The 21,733-nt window shown below is 41.3% G+C and overlaps 1 protein-coding gene across 1 annotated transcript; it reads left to right on the forward strand.

Annotated features, from left to right (window-relative positions):
* Positions 1 to 1,854: 1,854 nt before the first annotated feature.
* dcaf5 (ddb1 and cul4 associated factor 5) lies at positions 1,855 to 18,296 on the forward strand. Its single transcript, XM_085441153.1, has 9 exons — positions 1,855 to 2,253; positions 3,257 to 3,400; positions 5,021 to 5,057; positions 5,177 to 5,316; positions 5,826 to 5,955; positions 9,046 to 9,259; positions 13,174 to 13,240; positions 13,984 to 14,111; positions 16,258 to 18,296. Exons 1-9 carry the CDS (start codon positions 2,046 to 2,048, stop codon positions 17,593 to 17,595), a joined length of 2,406 nt encoding a protein of 801 aa, XP_085297279.1. The 5' UTR covers positions 1,855 to 2,045; the 3' UTR covers positions 17,596 to 18,296.
* The last annotated feature ends 3,437 nt before the right edge of the window (positions 18,297 to 21,733 follow it).

Here is a 21,733-nt window from a genome sequence, read left to right on the forward strand (position 1 = left end):
GACACTCAAGGATGCCTTACAAGCCATTAAAAAACAAAATCATGGTATAGAAACCAGTCTATGGAAGATAAAAATAAAATTAGACAGAAAAGGAAAACCTTGTGTTTTAAGGTTGGCCTTGCGAGGCGATCTACGTTTTGTATGTGGTGCATAGGGGGCCACTCAGCTGAAAGCTCTTAAACCCATGGTGGTCAGGTGGGGAGATACTACAATGAGGGTAGAGGAGGTGGATCTGAGAGTACAGCCAGGGACGGTGATGTGTAGAAGATCATAGAGATGTATAGGTGTGAGATTGTGGAGAGACTTGAAAGCAAGGAGCGGAATCTTAAGATTAATGCGATATTACACAGGAACAGGAGGAGGACAGGAGTAATAAGGAAGGAAGGGATTCTGGTAATGCCACGAGCAGAAGAAGTCTATGAAGAAGTTTGTATGGTAAGGTTAGATGGAGAGGACAGAATTATAATAATCAATACGAGATGCAACCAGAGCATGTACAAGAATAGCACAACTGTTAGCTATAAAGAATGGGCACAGCTAACAAATCCTGCGTAGGTGGAAATAATGCAGAAAGAGCTATATTACTAATGTGTTTCAAAATCTAAGGTGGGAAAGATGACACTTTTGTCACTGTTTATTTAATAAAAACAACTATTTAAAGGCATCTACCTGTTAATCAAACCTGATAATTTTTATTAACAGACCAACTACCAAATAAACTGAGGGGCTGTTTTCAACATCTATAATAAACTCAAAACCAAGAATTCATTATACTTCTCAAAAATGTGAAGATCTACATATCTGGTGAGGACCATGTGAATGAAAGTGCAAGAAAAAATTTGGTGATCTTTATTGCACCAGTCTGTTAGTAGCAGTGGTGGAAAAAGTGCAAAGTGATACAAATACAAAGAACTACAGGGAGTGTGTGCATAAGAATTGGGAACAAATCCAGGAAAGACCTGGCACATCTGACCCTTTAGTTGATCCATCTACTGTTCACTGAAGCTTCATCGGAAATGAGAAACGATCTGGGTGGAAGGGTGGCTGTCAAGAAGCCATTCATAAGGAAGGAAAATAGGGAGGAAAAGCTGGGGTATGCCAATGATATATGCATGTGTTTCTAAAGCTCAGCTCCTGGGAGTCCTTCCCTAGGACTGTACTGTTCTTTACAGAGACCTGGAATCTGCTGGATCTATTTGTCCAACTTGGGGTTTACAGCTTCAAACACTCCTATTACCACTGAGATCACTTTGGACTTCACCTTCCACATACGCCAGTTGTTCCGTTTCCTGTACTTCTCTTTATAACCCTCTATTTACTCCTCCTTTCTGTATGCTGGGATTGTTACGTCTTCTGCTCCTTGTCAAGCACCACTGCGTCTTGCTGGTTGGCCGGCAGCTGCTTGTCTATCTGGAATATAACTACAGAAAACTACACAGTTTTGATCTATAACAAGGTATTGCATAATAAATAGATACATAAATATACTGATCAATTTGGCAATAAGAAGAAAGTAATATACTTCATACCTATACGGGAATAGATAAACCATTATAGTGTAAGTACCAGAATAAGAAGCACTAAAAAGTAAATACAAAGATCTCAATTAATTAATTGCCACTCTCTTGTGTAACATTTGCATTAATTATTAACCTGTAATAAGAATAATAAGAATAATTAGCGGCATTTGTGCGTCACATGGATAGCAAACTAAAATATTAAAATGGTACAAACTTGACAGAGGGTAGTTCAATGGTAAAATGTGAGCTGAATGGTGTGAATTAAAGGGACTGGAGTGCTGGCTGGTGGTGCCGAGTGACAGCCAGGGGGAGAGAGAGGTCCTCCTCCACCGGAGCAGGAAGCTGCTGCTGGGACTGGCGAGAAGACAGAGGAGGTGCGAAATAACGTCGACATCAGCAGGCAGCGGGGTATCCACCATAATGTAGACCCAACAGTGCGCCACATCTTCCCCACAGTGTGAGCAGATGTCCCGGGTGCAGTAGTGAAAACAAAAGCAGAGCGGGCCGTATTCGTGCACGGTGAAAATGAAGGAGCTGAAGGGCTGCGCTATGCGCTCCTCACTGGGCTTTCTGTCCCGCAGAGAGCTGACTGGGCAGCCGCTCCTGAAGGAGGAATTCCAGAGGCGCAGGCTGGCAGGCTGCACCAGCCTCTACAAGAAGGATATGCTCGGACATTTCGGCTGTGTCAACGCCATTGAGTTCTCCAACAACGGCGGGGAATGGCTGGTGTCTGGTAAGTTGTCAAACCCTCCTCTTCTTCCTCTAGCTTGCACTGTTTTAATTTGTTAGCATGCTAACGCTAGCTAGCCAGGCAGTCAGCTGTAACCGTAGCCGATGCTAAGTTAGCCTAGCTTTTCTTGATGGCTAGTGGGAGTCAAACAGTCAGAGGGGGCAGCAGCAGCAGCTACCTCGGACCGGTCCCATCTTCTGTCAGTGCAGAAGACGACCCATGTGGGCTCTGAAGTGGACATTTTTCCCTCTCATGAGTCAAATCATGGCGACCTCATGGAAGCTGTTAGTGTCCTGAGAGGATTAAAAACAATCATCTGGCCTAGCGTGACAGCCTGTGGCTTGCCATTTTGAGTCTACAGTTTACATTGCACCGTGGGATTCCAGCATGTTAGCATGAGTCTGCCTTATGACACGCATCTGTTTATCTGCCACAATAAAAAGTAAAAGATGCATACAACACAAACTTGGCTAGAGTTAATTAGTATGTAAGGTTCTTGCATGAAATGCAAATCACTGGTGTTTTAGTCTTGCTGGTATGCAGGCGGTGATATAGAGACTTGAAGGGAGTTGGGAGACAAATGTATCTCATTGCAATCCTGTGAATTTGGATAAGGAAAATATTGTAACAGGGAAACAGTGGTTCCAGGACAAGCAAGGTCCAGTCATGTTGTTGGGGTCGCATGGGCAAAATGTGATTAGTGTTAAGGGTAAATATGTAGTTCATGTCTACTTAGTTTAGTACCCCAAACACTTTCTGTTGCAAGTCTCAATACATTCATACAATACTGCCATGTATGTCTAAGCACTTTGTTTGGTCTGCTAAACAACATATAGAAAATATTTTTATTTTATCTAGTATTTTTGCTCAAAGTTCTGTCACTATTCTGTTACTTGTTGCACTGATTTCACGAAGAGTTTCTTTCCTGAAAGCTCATTTATCTGGAACCCGTGAGAAAGCGTTGTTTTTTAAAAGTTTGGTCGTAATGCTCCATCTTTACTTGCAGGTGGAGATGACCGTCGGGTGCTTCTGTGGCACATGGAGAAAGCCATCCACGGCCGCTCCAAGCCTGTGAAGCTGAAGGGGGAGCACCTCTCTAACATCTTCTGTCTGGCCTTTGACAGCACCAACAAAAAAGTCTTCTCTGGTGGTAAGAAAAAGACAAGTACTATCTGATCCCTGCTGGACGTAACTACTCTTTTTAACCTTTGAGCTGGAAGTGTTTGTGGGACGTGTACAGCAAACAGAATTTAAAAAGTATTCAGACAGATAAAATGTTTAATAGAGACTTTGATGTGCACTGTGGAAAAGGCTGAGCTTGATTCACTGCACATGAACGATGTTGAGTATAAATAATAGATGGGGGGAAAAAATTAAATTAGCTGCAGGAGTTGCTGATTTCAGTCTGGCTGCTATGCAAAAGAGTCCAGAGACTCTAAAGTTCTGTCAGGCTTTACTGAGCTATTATTTGAGAATAAAATAACTATAGTATCTAACACACCCTTTAAAAGAAAACTACAGTTGTGGTCAGAAGTTTACATCCAGTCATTATGGGCATGAACTTCATGGTAATTTTGAGCTTTTAATGGTTTCTTTGAACTGTTCTTTACCTCAGTGAAATGATTGTACAGCATACATCTTACACTTACTTAAATCTTTTAATAAGTGGTGCTGAAGGTTCTACAATCACTGATCAAGATTGATTACAACTAGTAGTTTGTCTTTGCAGCATAAAAAAGGAATTATTTCACAGCACTCACTGGACTGACCAATACTCAGAGCAATGTTAAAGTCCAAGGAACTCTGTGCTGATCTAAGAAGGAGAACTGCAGATTTATACATTGGTAAGGTCTCTTCCAGTCATTTCTAAACAACTGAAGACTCTAATCATCAGTTCAAAAACTGAGTTTTACATCGTCATGGGTGGGTGTCGACTAAGAAAGAAGGCCCTACTCCAAAATGGACTTATTCACGCTTGAGTGAACTTTCCAGCTGCCCACATGGACAAGCCAGATGCCTTCTACAGAATAATAGCTAGTTATTTTTGGATAATTAAAAGTAAGGCTTTGAAACCTGTGTAAAGTACACCAGCTCTAAAGCATGATGGTGGTAGCATTATTCTCTGAGGTTGTTTTGCTCCTACTGGTAGTAAATTGCCAAAGTGGATTGAATAATGAAGGAGGGCCACCTCCAAATCCTTCAACTTCACTTCAGATCAACAGCTAGTTGGTTGAAATCTGTGCACAATTGGTTGTTCCAACAGGATAATGATCCCTAAACATGCATCAAAACTGGTTATGGAGTAAATTAAACATGCTAACATTAAACTTCTGGAATAACCATTCCAAGGTGTCTGTGCCAGGAATCCAACCAGTTAAAATGAACTCTACCAATTCTACCAAGGAGAGTGGTTAAATATCCAGCCAGAATTCTACCAAAAGCTTTTTCATGGCTTTAGAAAGCATGTGGTTGAGGTGCAACTCGAACATTTACCAAATATTTTTTAGCAGTGTTTGTACATATTTGAGTCTGTATGTATACTCTGACCCTGTGTGGACTGGAGAACATTCAAATCACTTTCAAATTTGCTATACAATCATTCCACCCTGGGAAAAAGAACAGCTCAAAGAAACGACTTAAAGCTCAAAATTACTACGACATTCATGCATGTGACTGTATGTTAACTTCTGACTACAGCTGTAGCTTGAAGTTTAAAATGTATTCTTTTCCTTCACCTTGTAACCTGCTTTATGTATTTGTTGTTGAACAGGAAATGATGAACAGGTGATTCTTCACGATGTGGAGAGGTGGGTAAAATGACCCTTGTTACTGTAGTATCAAAATGTTTTGATGAGCTCATAGCCATCATGAAAAGGTCAGCGATTTAACCGCGCTAACAAAATGATTAACGCTTGACTTCCTGCAGGAGGGAAACTCTGAACGTGTTCCTGCATATCGATGCTGTGTACAGCTTGTCCGTCAGCCCGGTCAATGACAATGTGTTTGCCAGCTCATCCGATGACGGACGGGTGCTTATTTGGGACACTCGCGAACCGCCTCATGGAGGTAAGAGCAGTTGGATTAGATGATGAATAAGTTTGTATAGATCAGTTCGAAATCCCATGCATTTCGCACATTGGACGTTTCAGACACCGATCTCTTATGTTTGCTGTCATGGTTGTAATTGATAAAGCTGCTAATATCCAGTCACACGGTGTATTTTAAGTGCGTGTGTGTGATGGGTCTTGGTGAGACTTGTTGATATTTTTACAAATGCAGTGGATCATCTTGCATGACGTCTCCATCCTGCTATTTTAGAAGCCTTCCTTGTGACCAAGTTGGCCTGATAATACATTTAGCAACATTGGGCTTCCTTTTCTGCCTGCAGGCTTTTTTTTCACCTGCTGTAGTCCAAAAAAATGTTTTTGCGTTCCTCTCATGATGGATCCAATCATAATTTCCACTGTATGCAGAAAGCCCTGTGCTGCTATTTGAATGATTGAGTGTGATTGTTTGAAATGTAACATTCCTTTATTAAAAACTGCTGTGAATATGAAAATCTTCTCTCCCTGTAGAGCCCTTCTGCTTGGCCAGCTACCCCTCAGCCTTCCACAGTGTAATGTTTAACCCCGTGGAGCCCAGATTGCTCGCCACGGCCAATTCCAAGGAGGGTGTTGGATTGTGGGACATCCGCAAGCCGCGCAGGTCAGACATGCTTCTCTTTTCTTTGTCTTTAAGAGATTAACATTTGTTCTTCTCGAAGAATAAATTGACTCAGCAGTGGAAATTATTATGATGTTGAAGCATAAAAATAAGATGGCGTCTGCTTGTATTTTGTCCATTGTAGTAAGAGCCTTTCATGCAGTAAAACTTTTTTTACTGAAATGGAAAAAACCTGAATCTAGCTTTAAAAAAAAAAAAAAAAAAAAAATCTTTGTGGTTTCACATAAAGCAGTCTAAGCCAGAAAATTATTAAGTAACAGATTTACCTGACAATCTCCACCAGATGGCACTGTAACATCACCATTAAACGAACGCCTGCTTTTCCTCTTCCAATAGCACAACTGTATGGTGGCCCTGAGAGGCCAAACGGACTCAAACTTAAGAAAACACCAGCAAATTAAAAAAAAAAAAATGCTGCAAAAATATAAAACAAAAGGTTATAAAAAAATAAGCGACAAAAACTGAAGTGTTTGTGGAAACAAAATGAGTTGATGAATCAGATCTGGAAGTGAAAAGCTACCAGTAAACATAAGTGTCTTAATTCATATAGAATGGATATCAGAGGCTCAAAGAAGCTAATTTTTGCTAAATGGGGCTTAGAAGGCAGTTGATACAAACACATAACATCCTTACAATATATGGTGTAACACTATAGATAAACTTGCCTCAAAATATATAAAGCATATTAAGATCTGCAGCAATAACATGCAACAAACAGCTATACTATTAATCCATATCCAGGCATATTCATATAACTGAAGAAAAAGAAATAGTGACATTTATTTTTAGGTATGGGTCCAAACTACACTGTGGTCATTAAGGATGTTGTTGTTTTAACTTGTTTTAATGCTTTGTATCTTATTCTGTTTAATATGAACAAGCACCGAAAAGTGAAGTCAGTGATCACTGTCGGTCTCACTGGGTTTTTATTACCGCTGTTCATTTGCAGCACGTTTTAAAGCTCAGTTTTTAAAACCTTAGGATGTAGCTACAGCACAGGGCTCATTGCTCGCCAGACACCAGATAAAAGAATGACTCTGAGGATAACAAAGATTTGAAAGGAACAGGAGTTTTATATAGCGAGTAATGCTAGCATTCACAACCTGTCTGCATTTTTCAGCACCTTCTGTTTGTGGATTAACTGGCATTAATTATCCATAAAATTGTGCTTTTACAGCATTTTTCTATTTGCTGGTGTTTTTTTGTTTGTTTGTTTTCAAGTTGCAGTTCGTTTGGCCTCTCAGGGCCACCGTAGGACTCTCCTCCCACTGCAAAACAAAAACAAATGTTTGCACCAATAAAAATGTGTCTGTGAAAACACTGAACTGAATGGCGCTGAGTGTGAGTTTAGACATACTTGGGATTTTAGCGCAGAGATGATGGCCAGTAAAAGTAAACACTGAGTCATTTCTCCCCCACCGGTGTTGGCTCTGCTTCTCTGCAGCGAGGGGGATGTTTAGAGACGCTCCTTAGCCAGAGTAATTTAACAGTCTCCCCTTGGCTAAAGTGCAGACATGCTTTCTAATGATGTCATTTTCATCGAGATTATGATGTACAGTAATGTGCAAAAGTCCTGAGCCACCCTCATTCTTTTTATTTTGCAGCTAGACTTTCTTATAATTTCTAAAGTGGTTTTTAGCTGTAATCTCCAGACTTTCTGAAGTTTTTCAAAGTTTTTCTTTTTGGCTGCTTTTTCACTCATTTTCAGTCCAGTCATTGTATGTGACCATTTTCAGAATAATGTTTTCACCCATCTAAAAAAGCACCTAACTCCAGGGATGAATCTTTTTTTGTGTACACAGACAACTTAGCAATGAGCCAATTTTCAATTGTATCTTTAACTAGCAGCCTGTCATAAAAACACAGCAGTTGCTCCCATTTGCCAAAGATAACAAAGTTTGAGAGACATAAAAAAGTATGTTTGCACCAACTAGGTGATTTCCAAAGAGCTACTAGCTGAAAACTTTCAATTTGTCTTCATTGTGTCCAGTATGTCCAGTGGTAGCCCTTAAGAAAAAAAACCCACAGCAGATGAATAACATATGGATGTTATGTCCTTAACAAAAAGGAAACTTTTCAGGAACGACTCCAGACCTGAGACATGTATCTGACCCTTCAGTTGATTGATCTTTTTGCTTAAAGCCCCAGTAGACATGGAGTGAGTGAAAGGATGGATGGCAAGAAGCCGTTCTTAATGAAGGGAAATGAGGACAAAAGGCTAAGATCTGCTAAATTACACAAGAACTGGATTGAAAATCAGTGGCAACAGTTCTTATGGAGTGAGGGATCCAAGTTTAACTTTTTCTTTTATACAAAAACACACTGTGGAACATTATCAGTCAGTGGCCTTTCCAGAGACTGAACCTCAACATTATTGAAGTTTTGGATCATCTAAAGGCATCCAAACATCCACAGACTAGCTTTGAGAGCTTTTCCCGAAGGCTATAAAGAATTACAAGAAAGCTTGACTATGAGAGTTCAGGGTGTATTGAATAAAGGTGTTTATCCCAAATATGGACTTTCAAGCTCATTAGAATTGTACAAATGCAGTTTTTGATTTATATACTGTATTTTCATGTATATTTGCAAATGTTTGGGTAAGTCACTGCACCCATTTCCCATTTTCTTAGCAAAGTATAAAGAATTTACTCAAGTCTTGCACAGAATTGTATCTTTCTCTCGCTGTTTTCTCGTGGGGAGTTCTTTCAAAGGTGCCAAAGTATGTGGAAAAGTATGAAGATCAGTACTTAGAAATTGTGTAATGCTGTTTTAGTAAACTTTCACAGCATGTTAAAGTTAAACCACAAGAAAAAGTTGTGCTATTCATCTGTCTGAATAATGACTCATCAGCACTGTTGTTTCTCTTAAATAAATACTTAAATATTTTGGCTCTCATTATTGGAACTACAAGATATTTATTTTGGGATTACTTATGTAGTGAAAATCACCTTGTTTTATCCTCATCTGGTTGTTTAAAAAAGCGGTTACCTACATATTCTTGCTGTCTTCTGTGATTGTAGTACTGTGAACAATGAGACGGGTATTATCATTTCTCTCCTCTCGCCCTCTCAGCTCGCTGCTCCGTTATGGAGGCAGTATGTCCCTGCAGAGCGCCATGAGTGTTCGCTTCAACAGCACCGGCACCCAGCTGCTGGCTCTGCGGCGCCGCCTGCCGCCGGTCCTCTACGAGCTGCACTCCCGGCTTCCCAGCTTCCAGTTCGATAACCAGGGCTACTTCAACTCCTGCACCATGAAGAGCTGCTGCTTCGCCGGGGACAAGGATCAGGTCGGTAAACAGATCATATGTGTTTACCGACCCGTGTTTTAAATGATACACGGGACAGCTGATTTTCTCGAGTGGGATTTAGCTCCTAAAACAATAAGCACGTACGAAACATAGAACAGTGATTGTTTTAACTGACTTTGTGGATACCTCAAATGAAATTTAAGGAGGGTATTTGGAGACACAATGAAAATAGAATATATTAGTTCCTTCTGTGAAACTGGGACTTTTGAGTGCTGGAGGAGCACCAGAAGCCCCTGGCCTCAGTCACTGATCCTCCTGTTGGTCCTCTTCAGACATGACATCAGCCTCTAGTCATGTTTATTACGTTAACATTTGCCTTTGGTGTCAGTTAGGCTCAGAAAGGCTTAAAAAAGATCTGAAGGTAGTTCAAAGAGTGCAGAATCGGGTCAGGACAGCACAATAAGGTTTGAATTTCCTCAGCTGCTGATGGAATGGAATTTCTTTAATACCTACACAGCAGTCGCGAACTTTTCTAGACATTAATTGATGAAGGCACATGTGAGGAGGCAAATTTCCAACCCAGCCAAGTCCGATATCTAAGTCTTTGACCTGCTAGCTCCTTAATACAAAGACTGTAAATTCTGATTTGCACAGATGTGAGATCAGTGCAGGTAGTTGTCCAATGAAATCACAGCTTGTAAGTGTATTTCTTGTGTCCTGCTTCAACCCCCTCCACTCAGAAAACACTGTTGCCTAAATTGCTTGATTTTTGACCAGCGAGAATGCATCTGACAGGAACCGTTTCCTGCTCTGTGTCAAAATTCAAGAAGAAAAACAGACTTTGAACAGTCTTCCTGCCTCTTTCTGATATTTTCCAGAGTTCATTAGTGGACTCATTAATCTAGAATTTGCAGAGTTCCAGATAATATTTTAAGATGATTCATTTTTATTGAACTATTCTCAAAATTTACTGATAAAATCAACCTTTCACTTTATTGGAAAACAATTACATATGCAGTAATAACATGCATTAGGTTCCAACTATGTTTAATTTGTAATCAGGGATGTAACGACTTTCAAATTGTCAGGTGTACATTCACATAATCATGACCTGAGCTGTACTAACCTGTTTGTGCAGCAGCTGTTCTGGGCCTGTTTAATCACAAATCATTTCCCTGTGTTTAATATTTAGCAGGTTTTCATGAAAACTTACTTGCTGACTTGTTTGACATAAACAAAGCAGAAGGCATCTTGCAAAGGGTTATTATATACACAGTGAGCCATCTGTGTAGCTATTTTTTGCCATAATCAGTTTATCTTTTTTTTTTCCAGGAAAAGCACTGCATCATAATTACATTGATATTTTAAAACTGAGTTTACTGAGCCTCTGAGTAAATGGTAAATGGCCTGCATTTGTATAGCGCTTTTCTAGTCCCTAAGGACCCCAAAGTGCTTCACACTACATTCAGTCATTCACCCATTCACACACACATTCATACACTGGCGATGGCAAGCTACATTGTAGCCACAGCTGCCCTGGGGCGCACTGACAGAGGCGAGGCTGCCGGACACTGGCGCCACCGGGCCCTCTGACCACCACCAGTAGGCAAACATGGGGTTAGTATCTTGCCCAAGGATATTTGGCATGCAGCCAGGAGGTAGCCTGGGATCGAACTACCGACCTTCAGATTAGTGGCTGACCTGCTCTGCCACCTGAGCTACAGGTGTGTGAGTGCAGTTTGAGAATTTCCTAAGCCAAGTAGAATACTCTCAGCTTCTTGTACTAGGTGTACTAATTACACAATGGATGTTGGAGGATAATGAGAAGAAGTGGTATAAGAAACCAAGCAACTGACAGGATGTGATGGAGGTTTGACCAAATGTAGCAGCTGTAACCGAGTAGCTCTTTTTTTCATGCAGGCTCTGCTTGTAGTAGAGGATTTTCTCAGAATGGTGTGAGAGCAGAAGAGCTGAGTGGTGACTTGCTGCATGAAGCTGATAGAAAGGAAAGAGGGGAGTTAGTTTTGGGCACAAAATTCCTTTCCTGATGTGTCCTCTGGGAACGGGAGGCAAAGCACACAGGTGTTGAGCTAAAAATGTGTCCATGCCCAGCAGCTAAACTAATCTCACCGTCTCAGCCTCAGGCATGATTACTTTTCATCCCTGTTGATCATTTTATGTAGGACTTCTCTTAGATGAAGACATGGGTTTTCTGAAAGCATGCATATAATGTTGGAAAAGAACTGTAAAAACAGTGGACAGTAAAACCCTGTGAAGAAAAATGCACCGGCGCAGACTGGCAGAATGTTTACAGAAGGAAATTGAAGACATTCATTTAAAGTAATTTGCTGATGAAACACCACAAAAATATTCCACAGTTTGACAGACTGTAAGGAGCAGATGACGATGCCTTAAAGCGAATGTGAATTATTTTATCACAAAAGAATTTGCCTCCACTTGTAAAATGGGGCTTGAAAGCCATTCCCATTAAATAAAAATCTGCTAAAGAGAAATGCAAAGATGTAGATTTTGTTTTTTTTTGATTCTTTGAACACTGCTGCTGGTTACCTGAATAGGGTAACATATGCAAAATATGCATTCACTGGCTGCTTTATAAGCTGTTTGTTCATGCAAAAATGAGCCAAATCTAATGTCTGCAAGTTAATGCATTTAGGCTTGTAACCATGGTCAAGATGACCCGCTGAAGTTTAAACTGAGCATCAAAATGGGGAAGAAAGGTTATTTAAGTAACTCTGAACTTGGTGCAGTTGTTGGTGCCAGACTGGTGTGAATACTTCAGAAACTGCTGATGTACTGGGATTTTCCCACACACCCATTTTCAGGATTTATAGAGAACGTTCTGAAAAAGAGGAAATATCCAGTGAGCGTCTGTTCTCTGGATGAAAGCGCATTGTTGATGCCTTAGGTCAGAGGAGAATGGCCAAACTGCTGAAGGCAACAGTAATTCAAATAACCAGTAATTACAACCAAGATATGCAGAAGAGCATCTCTGAATCAACATCCCATAAAACCTTGAAGCAGACGGCTTACATCAGCAGAAGACCGCACTGGTTTTCACTCCTCTCAGCTCAGCACAGGAAACTGAGGATTTAAGTCATACTGACTCAACACAATTGGACAAGAGAAGATTGGAGCAATGTTGCCTGGTCTGAGGCTCAATTTCTGCTGCGTTGTTCACAGGTTAGGGTCAGAATTTGGCATAAACAACATGAAAACATCTTTCCCTCCTGCCTTGAATCATCGGTTTAGGCTGGTTGTGAGGATGATTAAATGCCACATCCTACCTGAGCACTGTTGTGGATCACAGCCATTCCTCTATGAAGGCTTTTTCCAGCAGGATAATGTGACTTGTCACATAGCTGAAATCATCTGAAACAGGTTTTTTGAACATTAGAAAGAGCTTACTCTACACAAATCCCTTTCTTTTTTCTAAAACTCTAAAGTCTGGTTAACATCACCAGGACATGTAATGCAGTGGATATGCTAGCTGTAAATGGGTTTTAACCATAAAGTAATTCTTCATTCTAGTCTTTCCTTCTTCATGCTGTTTTAAGTCATACGTATAAGAACATAGAGCACCCCCACCCCGACTCTGTCAAAGCCTACCTTAAGCGACAGGTTCAAGTGGAACCATCTGTTCCCAAAATCCAACAACAGTCAAGACGGGCAGCAGGAGCTCTGTTGGGGTCAGACTGCCGTGTCGTGTGAAGGCGGCATTTGATCGCACATTATGAGACACGGTGTCGCGATAAGATCGGTTGTTTTTGTGCTACGTATTGCCCAACCACCCAAATTCCCCATGGTTCATTACTCCCAGCATACATACGCATGTCAGCAATTTTCTCTTTATAGCTGAAATGGAAAGTTTACGTCATACAAACTGGGGCAGATTGCAATCTAAACATCCTTTTGTTTTCCCCTTTCTCCTTCAGTACATCTTGTCTGGGTCAGACGACTTCAACCTCTACATGTGGAAAATCCCAAAGGATCCAGAAGCAGGTGAGTTATTGGATCTAACTGCACCGATGGCATATTTATGTCTTTGCGCTGTTATGTTGAGCAGGATTTATTGCATTTTTGACATTTTGGTGCAACAAAAGAAGTGAAATGATTTGATAATCTATATCCCAGTGTGAGATTGTCTTCTGTCTAGTCAGCACATTAAGCCTGACAACGTTTTGCATTTGGAGACATCATCAGGGCAGACTGTGGTTTACCCTCAGCTCATTTGGTTATAATAGACTTTCCAGGCACGAGTAACTACAGAATAACCTGTAGCTAAGCTTCAATGCAATGTCAAATTAACGTTGAATGTTTCCACCTGCTCACACGAACTAAAAACAATTTAGAAATTACTGCTCGATATATTCTTACAGTGAAAATGCCTCAGATATAATTACTCCAGGAGGAAAATCCCCAGAAATGCAGCAATCCAAGAATGTGGTATTTGTAGCTCTGTAACACCACCTGCCATATTTATGACTTTTCAAGGAGTTACTCACATTTGAAATATGCACACAGAGCCTTTTTGTTTGTCAGGCTAATGGTATATTATAAAGATTAGAACTGCTATATTTCACAGTCTGCATTTTCTGTCTCAGGAGATCAAGAATCAGGCTGAATTGCTGTATAACCGAATGTTTTTCTTCTTTAATGAGTCCCTGTTGTAGTCTTTCATTTCTGTGGCTCTGAACGATGTGTTTTGTGTGCCGGTAACATGTTAACAAAGCTTTTCTTTTAAGGAGGCCCTGGTCGTGTTGTTAACGGAGCTTTCATGGTCCTGAAGGGTCACCGCTCCATAGTCAACCAGGTCCGCTTCAACCCTCACACATACATGATCTGCTCCTCCGGTGTGGAGAAAGTCATCAAGGTAAGTAAAGGAACCTTTATACTGTGATTTGTTTTTCTGATTTTACTAACTGCATATAAGAAATGTTTGCTGCAGACACTAAAACATTCTGACCAGGCTGTAAATATAAAATAAAACAGGCAGTTTAACAGGGAATCTCCTGGGATTGACTCGCTCTTTGAGCCCACCTCAAATGGACGTTTGAGGAACTGCAGTTTTTGGCGTCAGCTCTTCTTTCGGGCTTCGTGTTGGTGCACAGATGTGTCTCTTCCATTTTCTGCAGCTTCAGGGTGACGAGCGGTTAGAGAAATGATCCTGTTAGTGGACTGTCCCAACATCCGAGTCTCAGCATCATCTGTTGCTTGGACAGCAAACGTGCCCTTAAGTGAGACATTGGTCTCCAATGACACCACTGAGTAACTGACTGAGCTCTAACGTCCCGCTTGTGCAGTGGGGATTGAAAACGGATGGATTTCCCCGATCACTATTGTCGACTGAAGCAGATGATGTTGGGCGGTGTTCATAAAGTGGGTCATGAAAGATGTGAGAGGTTCTACACATACAGTATTTCTGAAACCAGAGCTAGACTATATTATGAAATACAACAAGGCTTTCTAAAATCTTTGCAGTTTAAGGCAGCTAAAGGTTGTGTAAGCGTTGAAATAAACACGTATTATTGTTAAACTCTTCACTTGAGCTCAAGCTTGATTAAGCTGCAGTATCAGTTAAATATTGTAGTTAAAATAAAATAAAAACTGAGGCTTCTCATTAAGTTCTCTCAGTCTGCTGAAGCCATTTGTTTTCATCTGTGTATCACATCGAATCTGGTTGTCTGCAGATAGTGAATCATTTGGTACAGCATGATTTTATAATATTAGAATTAGAGCTGCGTTTCTGTATTATCTTATGAGAAAATATGCTGCTCATGTTCTCAGTAAACCAGGCAAGCAGTATTTGAAGTTTGCTTCATGTCTCAAAGTTAATAACACAGCTTTGCATCATCAGTTTGCTTCTCCCCATAGAAGCGGTTGTTTTATCCTCTTTGCTTGTGTGTGTAAGTGGTCCACATCCTTGGATGTGTGTTTCTCAAAAAAATCCTGAAAGTAGAGGAGGTGGGGTTGTAAACATGCAGTACTCTGCAATAATCTTGAGCTACGCCTTATTTCTTTATAATTTGTTTTGAAAATGGTTGCATCATCTTATTTAAACATGTGCAAACATTCATGGAAACAAACATATCAGGCAAATTAGAAAGTGAAACCTTTTATTCTTCAGCACAGTGTGAACTCTCTTTGGCAGCTTTCTTGTAATTTAAGAATCTTCAGGAATAGTTCTCCAGGCTTCTTGAAAGACATTCAGCGCTCTTCTTTGGATGTAAAATGTTTTACATTATTTTTGACACTACCTCCCAACACCACTGTAACCCCAAACAATACAAATGCACATACAATTATTTCAATTTAAAACAGACGTCTCGCTAAGTTGTCTGTTATGTGCAGACCCAATACTGAGTCATCTCTTGAGCTCTGTGCAATATTTCTGCATGAATGATTCAGAGGTCAGTGTTAAGTAGCTTGACAAAAACAAACAAACAAAAAAAATCCTCTCAAAATAGTTGGGTATCGGAGCTGCAGTGAAAAAGCAGGCATAACCTTGTAAGGCCTTCCAATATCCTGGAAAACTGTTGCTCAGCACCACTTTGAATGATTCAGGAACGTTTGGCTGCTTTGAAGCAAAATATAAAGAAATGAGGAGTGGCTCAAGACTTTTGCACAGTACAGTTATACCTGTGCATGATAATAAGCAGACTGCTAGCATACAACATAGCCTAGCTGAGCTCTAAACTTTTTGTATTAGTTTATATATTATATAAAAATTAAAAATGGCTTCTTCGGTTTAAGAAATTCTGTCATTGATGGTGACAAAAGCCAGCTTCTCTTTTTTTGTTATTTTGGTTACACAAACTTGTACGTCACTGCTCTGAGTGGAAGTCGATACAGGTACAGGTGTTATAACCTGATCCTGGCTCACTCTTCCTACTCCTCACTTTCTCTCTGTCATCTCATATGTTTTTGTGTGTTTTTTAACTGCATCTTTCCTTTTTCCTTCCTTCTACTTCACCCTCCACTCACCCACCTTTACCCTTTTATGTTTCTGCCCATCTTAGGTGTGGAGTCCCTACCAGCAGCCTGACAGTCTGGGAGATCTGGAGGGTCGTGTGGAGGACAAATCCCGCAGCCTCTACACTCACGAGGAGTACATCACCCTGGTTCTCAACAGCGGCAGTGGTCTGTCCCACGATTATGTCAGCCAGTCTATCCAGGAGGACCCCCGCATGATGGCTTTCTTCGACTCATTGGTGCGTCGGGAGATTGAGGGCTGGAGCTCAGACTCTGACACTGACCTAAGTGAGGAGGCCATCATGCAGCTCCACGCCCGGGGACGCCGCTCCACACGAACCACACCAACCGCTCCTACTGCTGCCTCTGCTGCGGGTCACCACAGCAACTCTGATAACTCCTCCTCCTCCTCCTCCCTGGCTGGACCTGATGCTTCAGGAGCGGAAGAGCAAGCCGGAGACGAGGGGGAGGAACGACCCAGGAGACGAAGCAGACATCAGCGCCATCAATCTGGCTTCCTGGTGAATGAGGACTCAGACTCCAGCGAATTTTGGCTCGACCCAATGCCCCGGCCTCGATCCCCAAGCCCCAGGGACAACTCCACAATTTCCAGTCCCACCTCCTCTCCTTCGCTTCCCGCTGGAGCCTCTAGCTCCTCCACATCCACTTCCAGTTCCAGCAGCGACGACGAGGAGCGCCGTAGCGCCGTGAGGCGGCGTAACGTCATGAGGCGCAGACGCATGCATGTTGTCTCCAGAGCTGGGGATCGTCCCGAGTCCGTGCAAGCTCTCTTTTCCGCCATCGACTCTTGCAGTTACCCATCAATCTCCATCGATGACCTGTCTTCCTCCTCGTCAGGCGAGGAACAAAACGCCCTCGAAATCAAGCCCCGAACCGGCGGCGCCACAGAGGAGGAAAAATGTCTGAGCCCTTCGGACTTTGTGTGTCTGAGCCCAGTAATGTCTCCTGAGAGCCAAGAGAATGAGGAAGGGAGTGACAGGACTGAGCTGGAAAGACATCCAGCTGCATCTCCTCAGTCACTGGATGGATGCAGGACTGAAGGGAGGGCTGCTACAGAGCCAGTTTTAGACAGCTCTGATAGCGGAGAAGCGTGTGGCAGCTCACCGGCTGTAGACCGCACCTCCCAGAGCCGATGCACCCTCGGAGTGAACGGGCAGCACCGGACTGTGGCACCAATGGGAGAGTACACGACTGAGGGCCCACATGTTGCCTCAGATCCAGAGGAAGAGACTGGCGTTCCACCTGAAGACAAGTGGCCACAGAGAGAAAAAGTCCCTGCACTGAGTGCTCTAAAGCGGACTCACGTGGGATCAGACGAAGCAGAGTCGGCCTCCTCGCCCTCAGAAAAGAAGCTAAAAACATAGTGATGCTTTCTCGCCCTGGAAAGAAACTGTTAAGAGACTTCATTTGGGAAGTGGGTTTTCTATGCGTTTTTACAACTCGGCTTTTCTCCTCTGTTTTTTTTGTCATGTGACACACACTAACTGCTTACGAGCAGAAGGCGCTAGGAAGCTAAAAAAAAATGACAGTAATTCGTTTTTTGTTTGAGAACAAATCAGTCAGACGTTGTCGTCATTCTTCAGGTCGAACCACAGATGACATTAAGAGATGTATAACATAAGCTTAATATTGTTGATAACAGTGAGACGTGTTTAAGTGAGACGCATTTATTTTCATGCATCATCAGTGTTTCTTTCTCAAGCTCTGGTTGTTGCACAAAACTCCACCCTGGATTTGGAGCTCTTCCAACCATAACAACAAAACAGTCTTTTGTAGGAAAGAAGCTTGGCGGAATTTTAATTTCTGTGATTTCACACTGAGTGTAAATCTGGTTAGGCTTATTCTCATTTTTAAGTGATTCTCGGCTCAGACTGCTTCAGGGGGGCCTGAAGAATTGACTGCCTCCATAGAAATCCTGAGGAGCACCGTTTGTATAAGCTGTGTATTGAAATGATGCTTTCATTGTCTCAACCAGCTGTTCTTGGTCTCATTATCCAGCCCATGGGTACCATTACAAGCCAGCTCGCTTTTGTTTTCTTGCAATTAAAGAATAATTTGTTCTCTAGTGACAAAGCAACAGCGTCTTCCTAAGGCTGACTCGCCGATGGGTGAAACATTTACTCTTTCTGACACATGTCTGTCTGAGGTAATGGAAAACGAGTCATTTTATTGTAGATATCGGCTACTCTACTGCTGTGAGCTTACGGAGTTGCCATGGCAACGCAACCTCAACTCTCCCGTGAAAGAAACGTGACCCTGTGCAAACCGTATCAGTCCGAGTAGAATCTTTTATTGACTTAACCAAAAAGCTGCATTTATTTAGGAGAGTGAGTTCAGTCAATTATGATCAGTCTGCTAATACTGCAGATTTACATGTCAACACAAGTGATTAATTTCTGAAAAACACTGGAGTGGGACAGGACCGAAGTCTTGGATTTCACTCTTAAGGAACTAGATTGGGATCAAGGATAAAAAACAAACAAACTATATTTTCAGTCCACGAATTTCCAGAATTTAGAGGAAAAATGCCAGAAGAAAGTCTTTTTTTTTCTTCTTAATTCACAGAACTACAAAAAAAGCCAGAATTTTTCCCACATGAAAGTCTGACTCTGTTCCACGCAAGTCTGAATTTATTAGCCAAATTCTAAATATCTATATATTTTCCTGTGGAAGTCTAATTTAGTCACAGAAGACAGTTTATTATATGACTTTGTTTCACAGACTTGACTTTTTTCTTAGAATTCTGACTTTATTTACAATTTTTTTCCACAGAAGTCCAACTTTATCACAAAACACTATTCTCAGAATTCTGATTTGTCTTCAAAATAGATTTGCAGCAAGTCTGACTTAAATTCTGGGAGGGATAAAAAAAAAAAAAAAAAAGCCAGGACTTCCACTGGGGGGGGGGGGGCAATTGCAAATACTGCAATTAGTGGACAACCCACTCAACCACCTGAGCCAAAACCACCCCTAAAACAACTGCATTAAAGCTGCATTTAACACAGCTAACAACACAAATTCACCACAAGCTCCATGTTTCTTATTTCACGTCACATGATGTGTTACCCACTTGGCACATGGATACGTTCCGGTATTCTGAATGTTTTAATGGCTTTTCATCCACCTTGACTTAAAAATGTTATCAATTTTAATATAAGCGATATTAGAGAGCCAAGTCAAGACAAGTCAAGTTGGCTTTATTGTCACTTCAACCATATACAGTTTAACAGTACACAGTGAGGCGAAACAACGTTCCTCCAGGAACCAAGGTGCTACATGCAACATAAATTTACAACATAAATTAACAGAAAACTCTAAACTAGCTAACTAAGAGGCCTAGTTAGCTGGCTAGCAGAGACAAGACAGACTGACCTAACATAAATTACAACATAAATTAACAAAAAACTATCTAACTATCTAAGGAAGACTTTTTTTTTGTTATCAGACAGCAGACAACAAAGTGCACGTGCAAATGTGCAAACAAGAGCAGCAAGTGACAGTGTGACAAAAAAACCCAAAAAAACACAACGTAACATAATAATAAGGTTTTGTGATGATGAATTGAGGTAGTGGAGGAACAGTAAACATTCCTTAGTGTAGCAGCAAAAATTAGGAAGTGCAGAAGTTAGTGCAGAAAGTCCAGTAATAATATTGTGCAAAAGAGCATTTACAGGTTGGTGTGTACGATGGTTTGGTGGTGTAGGTCAGTATGTTTGCGCTTGTGTTGATTAGTCAGTCCAGTCTCAATGTTTTGAGGTAGTTGAGTTAAGCTGAGTGATAATGTTTGTGTGTGTATGTGTGTATGTGTGCGTGTTTATCAGTCAGTCCCTTTTTGCTGAGGAGAAGGATGGCTTGTGGGAAAAAAGCTGTTGCACAGTCTGGATGTGTGTGCCCGAATGCTTCGGTACCTTTTTCCAGATGGCAGGAGTGTGAAGAGTGTGTGAGAGGGGTGTGTCCGATCAGCCACAATGCTGGTGGCTTTGCGAATGCATCATGTGGTGTAGATGTCCTCAATAGAGGGGAGAGAGACCCCGATGATCTTCTCTGCTGTTCCCATTATCCGCGTACAACACATTGACCAATCAAAAGCTTCAGAATAGCTTGTTTGTTGCTTACCTTTACACTTTATTGTATGACTGATCATTGACAATTTATTGTACTTTGGCCATGTCTACCTTTGAGTATATTTAAAAGGTTGCTTTCCCAGCTGGTCAACATTTTGACAAACTCTGTGCTAACAGAAAGATTTGGGGAAAAGTAATAAAAGTAGTCATTAAAGGCAGTAGTGTTTCATAAATGGTAAGTTTTACATCAATAGCTTCCATTGGAGCATAATCCCCCCCCCCCACCCCCCCCCAAAACATCAGAAATGCAGATTTCTAGGGATCTGGCTATATATAAACAGCCATATCAGGTATATATAATTTGAGTAATTAGACCTTTTTTATTATTTACAAGACCTAAAATGCCAGCTCAGTCATGGACATGATCAAGATACTTTGAAAAAGCTGTACTGCAATTAATAGGCAATTTGTTTTTGTTCCTGTATCGTCTTTTGAAATAGTTTTGAAATCGTTTCACAGCAGTAGGCTCATTAAGCCTCGTGCTGCTTAGATACCAGCCGGGAAACCAGCATTAGAAAGTTTAAAACAGCCATGTGGGGTACTCATTATGGCTTTGGAAGTTTTGTATGGACTTGGATAATTACCACAATATGTTTTTATGCTCGGAAGAAGATGAGTAATGCGGTTTTCTGCCTTTCAGGCTACTGTGAGGATTCACATTTAGAAACAATTAGATTGTCTTTCTGATACAGGTCGTGGTTTCTGCCACAGCTGTCACCCATCTGGCTTGTACCCTTTAGTGCCAAGCAACATGCCACCAAAATGAGGTAGACAAGAGATGGACTCAGATCCTGAGATTTTCTTGTTTGTATTAAGCTCCACTTAATGAATCTTTCCCTAAACACAGTGTCCCCACAATCACATTCTTTATACACAGAAACTGTCCGTTTTTCAAACACCAAGATTTTTTCGCATACAATAAATTATATTTGTGTTCTTTAAACTGTAATGTAGACATCAATCAGCAGCCCAGGAGGTAAAGCATGACATTTTTAACCCGATATGAGAAAGTTCTGTATATCCAGCATTGCAGAACAACATTATCATTCATATAAATGGTCTCGTCACACTCCTGTAGCTCTGTTTTTGGTCTCTACCATCTCCAAAAATGGACTTGGTTGGTTCACTGTGTCTAAAGCAGCTCCCAGCTGTGTTAGTCAGATGTTTGGTGCTGAGCAGGAACTTTAAGGTAGATTTTAGAGCTTTTTTTGCCAGAAATAGACAAAAAGGAGAGTCTATTTTAGCATATGCCCAAATATTTTCAGCAGATAGCCACACCACGCCCCCTCTGACTACCACTCAGCTCTTCTAACAGTGTAGCGATTGTCCATGAAGCATGCAACGTCATTATTTTCTGAGGAAACTGGCATCCTGTCTC

Source organism: Copadichromis virginalis, linkage group LG19 (assembly GCF_057382275.1).
Source record: "Copadichromis virginalis isolate Kocher_CV1m ecotype Utaka linkage group LG19, C_Virginalis_male_GT1.1, whole genome shotgun sequence".
In the NCBI taxonomy this organism is placed as follows: Eukaryota; Metazoa; Chordata; class Actinopteri; order Cichliformes; family Cichlidae; genus Copadichromis; species Copadichromis virginalis.

Coding starts and splice junctions, on each gene's coding strand:
- dcaf5 (XM_085441153.1), top strand. CDS start 2,046: ATGAAGGAGCTGAAGGGCTGCGCTATGCGCTCCTCACTGGGCTTTCTG. Junction 2,254..3,256: donor CGGGGAATGGCTGGTGTCTG/GTAAGTTGTCAA, acceptor CTTTACTTGCAG/GTGGAGATGACCGTCGGGTG. Junction 5,058..5,176: donor ATTCTTCACGATGTGGAGAG/GTGGGTAAAATG, acceptor GACTTCCTGCAG/GAGGGAAACTCTGAACGTGT.